This window comes from Notolepis coatsorum (genome assembly GCF_963971535.1).
Source record: "Notolepis coatsorum genome assembly, chromosome: 2".
In the NCBI taxonomy this organism is placed as follows: Eukaryota; Metazoa; Chordata; class Actinopteri; order Aulopiformes; family Paralepididae; genus Notolepis; species Notolepis coatsorum.
The window spans coordinates 51,170,902-51,178,346 of NC_140166.1; the positions used below are offsets into that span (position 1 = coordinate 51,170,902).

At 44.1% G+C, this 7,445-nt stretch overlaps 1 protein-coding gene across 1 annotated transcript; it reads right to left on the minus strand.

The window, feature by feature from the left end:
- Window positions 1-384: 384 nt before the first annotated feature.
- Window positions 385-6,811, minus strand: LOC311224256 (tubulin beta-1 chain-like; the record flags this gene model as incomplete). The annotated part of the gene is made up of 4 exons (XM_084309169.1): window positions 385-1,448; window positions 4,374-4,484; window positions 4,594-4,702; window positions 6,755-6,811. The coding sequence occupies 4 exons, from the start codon at window positions 6,809-6,811 to the stop codon at window positions 385-387; spliced, it is 1,341 nt and encodes a 446-aa protein (XP_084165295.1).
- Window positions 6,812-7,445: the final 634 nt, after the last annotated feature.

Genomic DNA, 7,445 nt, shown 5'->3' on the forward strand with positions numbered 1-7,445 from the left:
CTGGTAGCTGTATAGTGGAACTCTTTGAACTTCACCCACCCATCAATCTATCTGTAAAAAATAATAATAATTCTGGTAGCTGTATAGTGGAACTCTTTGAACTACACCCACCCATCAATCTATATTTAATATATAGTGGAACTCTTTGAACTACACCCACCCATCAATTATCTTTAATATATAGTGGAACTATTTGAACTACACCCACCCATCAATCTATCTGTAATAGATAGTGGAACTCTTTGAACTACACTCATCAACAGACAAGAGAAGAGCCAGCAAAAAGGTGACAAAACATAAGGACAGATGATGGAAACACACTGGAAAGGTCATCTGACAGGTCAGTGAATTACACAGCTTGGTAGAGGCACCATTACACCCAATTTAAGCTAAATCCTCCTCCTCTACCTCCTCGTCGAACTCGCCCTCCTCGTCGGCGGTGGCGTCCTGGTACTGCTGGTACTCCGACACCAGGTCGTTCATGTTGCTCTCCGCCTCTGTGAACTCCATCTCATCCATGCCCTCTCCGGTATACCAATGGAGGAAGGCCTTGCGCCGGAACATGGCGGTGAACTGCTCGGAGATGCGCTTGAACAGCTCCTGGATGGCCGTGCTGTTGCCGATGAAGGTGGCCGCCATCTTGAGGCCGCGGGGAGGGATGTCGCAGACGGCGGTCTTCACGTTGTTGGGGATCCACTCAACGAAGTAGCTGCTGTTCTTATTCTGTATATTCAGCATCTGCTCGTCGACCTCCTTCATGGACATGCGGCCGCGGAAAATGGCCGCCACGGTGAGGTAGCGTCCGTGACGGGGGTCGCAGGCGGCCATCATGTTCTTGGCGTCGAACATCTGCTGGGTGAGCTCTGGGACCGTCAGGGATCTGTACTGCTGGCTGCCCCTGGCGGTGAGCGGGGCGAACCCGGGCATGAAGAAGTGCAGCCGGGGGAATGGGACCATGTTGACGGCCAGCTTGCGCAGGTCGGCGTTGAGCTGTCCGGGGAACCTGAGGCAGGTGGTGACGCCGCTCATGGTGGCCGACACCAGGTGGTTGAGGTCGCCGTATGAGGGGGTTGTAAGTTTGAGGGTGCGGAAGCAAATGTCGTACAAGGCCTCGTTGTCAATGCAGAAGGTCTCGTCTGTGTTTTCTACGAGCTGGTGGACCGACAGCGTAGCATTGTAAGGCTCAACGACTACGTCCGAAACTTTGGGCGACGGCACCACGCTAAACGTGTTCATGATGCGGTCTGGATATTCTTCACGGATCTTGCTGATGAGCAGGGTGCCCATGCCGGAGCCCGTGCCGCCGCCCAGGGAGTGCGCGAGCTGGAAGCCCTGCAGGCAGTCGCAGTTCTCGGCCTCCTTCCTCACCACGTCCATCACAGAGTCCACCAGCTCCGCTCCTTCCGTGTAGTGGCCCTTCGCCCAGTTGTTACCTGCACCGCTCTGGCCTGCAAACAACAACAACACATCAGCACTAATCTCACAGGACCAGTGGTGGAACATAGTTTATTTATTTTTATTTATTTACCAAGTAAAAAAAGTCGAAATACCCAGATGAAAACCTCAGGTCTTAAAATTCACAATTCTACCTTGGTAAGAGAAAGAAAGTGATATTGAATCATCATCATCTTCGTTTTATGTCCCTATTTTCCCACTACAGTGAAGTTGGATGGACGATGACTCCCCGCCACTGGAGTCATTATTTTTTGTTTGTAGCTAGTTTTATACCTCGGATGCCCTTCCTTACAGGTAACCCCATTGTCGGCAAGGACCTAGCCATTGCGTATGTCGTATATTATCAAAATGAAATATGTCTTCTCCGAAGGAATGTACACTTGCAGGGGACGAATCCGAGTGGTAAGAGGTATAGGAAAACAGAAGCTGTACTTTTATATCTGGTCAAGTCAATAGGTTAAAAAAGTGCAAACCGACTATACAATGGTAAATATTCGATAGACTTCAGTTAAAAGCAAATATGTCTCTCTCGCTGCAACTATAAATGGAACCTTTCTACAGGAAACCACAATGTAATTTAGATACCACCAGGTTCTGGCTGCCAGTAAGTGTAACAGTTAACCAGATGGCTGTTGACCAAACCTTCCCCCACAATGGATGCATTGTGATTGATTAGGCCAACTGTAAATACTCTAGGCCATATATGGGTCCTGAAGACAAGATAAAGTTAGCAGTTCAACAGTTCATCTGTTTATACAAGCCAGAACCTAACAAAAAGGTCACTCAGGGACCCACTGTTAGAAATAGCAATCTTTATGAGTCCAACTTCCAAGAACAGGGCACCTGGTCGTCTTCTAGCCACAGGAACTCCTTTGTAATTAATTGCCTAAATTTGGACAACAGTAAACTAAACTATAAAGTATTATGTATTGAAATTAGACTAGACCGGTTTAGATTATTGTATGGATCAGTTTGAGACTAAACAAGATACGGATTGATCTTTTAAAAGTTAAATTAAGCTACAAACTATATTATTAACTAAGATTAGAAATTAGATTAATAGGCTGAGTGTTTGAAAAGGTTAAAACTAAGTCAAAGGTATTACTTTAGAAAATATATAAATATAATAACCATGGTTAAAGATCAATAATAGGGTTAAAGATATATTTAGAAGGCCCAAGAACTCAAGAAAAGACTGTTAGAAACTGTCTAGTCAAAATAAAGAATAATCTCTAAGTTTAAAGACAATAAAAGCATGACAAAGTACTTTTAGCTGTTAAATTAGGAAGCAACTCATGTGTTATTTCTGTTCAGGAGAGACGGCCCGTTAAAACTGGAATCATCCATATAAGGAGCCAAACTGGTGAAAAAATGGCGACGGGTACTATCCCCAAAATGGCCGACGTCAAGCTTAGCCAATTAGAAAGAAGTGACGCCCCTAGCGATCGTCACTAGGGCGACGCGGCAAGGGGGCGGGCTGTTTGTCTTTAAATACAGGAACTGGCGGAGAGAGGAGAGAAGCAGAAGGAAAAACAAGCGCACCCAGCGCTACCCCAGACGATCGATGAGACCAGTGTTGCCAGGGGCAACCAGCACAACAAAGAGCCAGCCGCGTGTTGCCAGTCCGACCCGAATCAACAAAGAGGAGAAGACGGCTTTTCTGATCTCGCAGCAGCATAGCAGAGGAGAACAATCTCTTTGTGAACCTTTATGGAATCCAGCTCGTATCTTGTCAATATGGGAGCAGCTGGAAACCACTTTTAGAATAAGATCTGAGGCTTTTATTGATGAATAAAAACAGATCGTCTGGTTGGAACCGAGCGCTCTCGTCCGTGCCTAATTCCTTCAAATGAACCAATTGAATGAATGAACACAGAGTCAACAACGCAGAGAGAAGGGAAATTCCACTATACAAGTTCAGAACGATCTATCAGAGATACGTTACATTATAGAAATATACGTTACGTATTCCTACACACAAGGCTGTGCGATTTTCTTTCAGGGTTCTCCCCTTAGTTTTTGCGTATCCCTATGCACACACACAAGGCAGTGCGGCCCCTGTATCCCTAGGTAGGGAGGCTAGAGAGGGTACCAACACTTGCCCAAGGTGGACCCTCAGACTAGTGGAGGGAAGGAGTTGTCTTAATTCTCCATTCTAGTTCGGCTTCAGCTAGAACTAGCCACTGAATATAAAGTATTTCTTTATTAAGTATAAAAATGTAATGTGTATATATTCTAGTTTTTATGTGTGGTCCAGTTGTGGTTGCTCCCGTCAATGTCCTCTGGAAGTTTGACAAGACTTCAAATGTGAATCAGCTTCATCTACCCATGACACGTCTCGCATGACAAATTATATTTCTTCAAAGTAATTGATAAATATTTCTATTGAAATGTAGTACGGTAGAAGTACAAAGTTCCCTCAAAAATGTACCTTGGTACAGTGCTTTTGAGTAAAAATACTTTACACCATTGCACAGGACATGTGGCAACATTAAATGTAACATGTCTGGCTGTGTGACGTCAACTTGTCAGCATGAACAGTACCAGGATAGCTTAGCACAATAGCTTAGACATTGCTTTTGGGATTTGGCACAAACTCATTTATTATTTACAAATTATACAATAAGGACTATGGCCATACAGCATTATTCAATATACACAACTATATTAAAACTACTAGCCACATCGTTACTAGGGAAACTACTATAACAAGTTGACCCTTGATGCTGCCGTCTGACGTCAGTTGGAACAGGAAGTGAAGAAGTCACTGGCTCAGGGTAAATCAAATTAAACCTGTAGCTACATCAGGCACAAACAATGGAGCGCCACTTAGTGGCCAAACATGGCACTGCAACTAAATAACACAAATACAATCACATTGTGTCTGTCACACAATCTATGACAATTTCATTACCTACCGAACACAAAGTTGTCTGGTCTGAAGATCTGGCCGAAGGGTCCGGATCTCACTGAGTCCATAGTCCCTGGCTCTAGGTCGACAAGCACAGCACGGGGCACGTATTTACCACCTAGGGGAAAGAGAGGGGAGAGCAAGTCAGAAAAACACAACAGCAATTGAACTTGGCTAAATGGAATGTCATCATCATCCAATTAGGAATTCCCAAAATTAAAAGTTACCCGATGCTTCATTGTAGTAGACATTGATCCTGTCCAACTGCAGGTCACTGTCTCCGCAGTATGTGCCCGTTGGGTCAATGCCGTGTTCATCACTAATCACCTCCCAGAACTGAAAGAGATAAGTCATTGAATTAGGTAAGCATTAAGCAATAATATACGAGCAATGGCAAAAACCCTATTATTCTTCCAAGCCCAGGGGATCAACTACTTCCATGTTTACGTAATATGTAAAGATTTTCACAATTTAGAACACATGTCGTCATCATTAGTGTCACTGGCGCAGACATTTGAAAATCTCCCTCCATGCAGCACTGGGCGCACGCGCGGGAACCGCTGGCTGAAATCCATAAACTACCATTTTGAAATGTTCGTGCTGACGTCATTGACTAACCGCCCACATCCGGAGTGCGGCGCGCGCTCAATGAATTCCATAAAGAGCAGGCTGTTGAGCATTAACCCATTAGAACCCACACCCATTTCTACTTCAAGGAAAATTATGAGGGGCATAAGACTGACTAAATAGACTACAAAGAACACATTTCTGAATTTATTTTCAAAATAGCGCCCCCTAATGGCAAATATCTGAAATGTTACATATATGTCACATTGGGCGTTAATCATTAAACTTATTCCTAATTCCCATGTAGTGCACTACATGGTACTACATGGTACTACAGGGTACTACAGGATACTACACAGTACTACAGGGTACTACATGGGTACTACAGGGTACTACATGGTACTACATGGCACTACAGGGTACTACAGGGTACTACATGGTACTACATGGCACTACAGGGTACTGCATGGTACTACATGGCACTACAGGGTACTACATGGCACTACATGGCACTACAGGGTACTACATGGTACTACATGGTACTACATGGCACTACAGGGTACTACAGGGTACTACAGGGTACTACATGGTACTACATGGCACTACAGGGTACTACATGGTACTACATGGCACTACAGGGTACTACATGGCACTACAGGGTACTACTACATGGCACTACAGGGTACTACATTGAAATATGACTGATATTTGTTTTAATATGCTTTGAACAATTGAACATTTGAACAATATAAAATATATTAACTAAATATCATTGAATCAGACAAATTACCTGAGCAGATCATAATAATTGTTCGCATTGTGACATATGTGTCACAGCAAATTTTCATGAACATTTTAAGGTGATATGCCCGGTGTGACGTATGTGTCACAGCGATTTTTATCAATTGTTTTCTTTATCATTTTATTCAAGAAATGTGTTCACAACAGGTTATATATCATAAAGACCATGTTATGTAAGCATTATAATTCTTAAATGGGCAAATCTTACCTTTTAGCAACAAAAATCTAGCTTTTGAATGCTAGCTACTTCTTTTTATCTTTTTTTTATCTTTTCCCCCCTCCTTTTTCCTCAGTTTTTCTCCCATCCCAATGTTAGTCGTTATGCCAATTCCCAATCCCCTTCTTGGTCGCTGCGCACCTACCCCCTACGGTCGGTCTGGGAGAGTGGAGGCTATCACATGCTTCCTCCGACACATGTGTAGCCAATCAACCGCTTCTTTTCACCTGGCAGCGCAGACTCTCACTGAGAGGGTGTAACGTGTGGAAGGATCACACTACCCCCCTTAGATCCTTTCCTCGCTGAGCAGGCGCCCCGACCGAACTGTTGGAGTCGCTGTTTACAACGACCAGGACCCACCCACCAGCTTTCCCACCCCTAACACTGCCAATTGTGTTAGTATGAACGACCAGCCAAGCTGGTAGCAATGCCGAGAGCTGGGCTCGAACCCGAATGCTAGCTACTTCTGTAATTTAGTCACCACCATCAGTCATCATTGTGGAAAGGTGGTTTATGGGAGCACAACATCAAATTATCTGTCACATGACCCCACCAGGATGTTCCACTGGTGTCCCTTTGGGACTTCATGAGGTAAAATCAAGAAAAAAGCTTTATATGGACATTTCCAGGACATGTAAAGTACGTGATGACAATTATTTGACATGAAGAAGGCCAGTGACATTGGTAACGGCAGGGTGTGCTACTGTGGTTACAGACACGCACACAAAGCACCGGGCTCTGAACTAACCGTCGACCGAGGATTCTGCTTTATCTTGGATATTAAACACAGAATATTTACTAACCTTTGCTCCAATCTGGTTTCCACACTGACCGGCTTGGAGATGGACAATTTCCCTCATTTTGTCTGGAGGTAGAAGAACAAGTCTTATCACAACAAGGGAAGACGAGTTGAGAGTGCGCGAAACAGAGGAACTCCCCGTTTATATGTGACAACTGAACCCGCCCTCTGAAGGCCGGGCCACACGATACTGCATGGCCATTGGCTGATGGTCACGAAACTCATTGATGGACACAATTGTAGACCAATATATTCTTCTAATGGATAATTACCATTGGCTTTCTTGTACTGTCAATCAGATTGATATCTAACACGTGTGACTTCGCCGACTAATCCATCCTACCCACCACCCAACATCATCATGTCCTACTTCCCCAAAGGCGAAACAGAGATTAGATATTATACAGTTATTAGTGGATTACAAGATCTCTGCCCAGGGGCTGTTCTAGCATCAGACCTTTAGGGGGGCTCAGCCCCTAGAGCAGTAGCATAAATTTCACTAAATGCCATGGTCAGGCAAGGGAGGGTGCGGGGGCGGGGGGGGGGATTTTTTTTTGGTGGATTTTTTTTGTCAAATCAAAGTGCAATAGTCAATTTTGGTGAGTTGTTTCTATATAATTCACTTATGACATTTAGGTAACATTAAAGAACAACTACAGTATTAAGGAGACAACTACAGTATGTAAGTAGTAAAC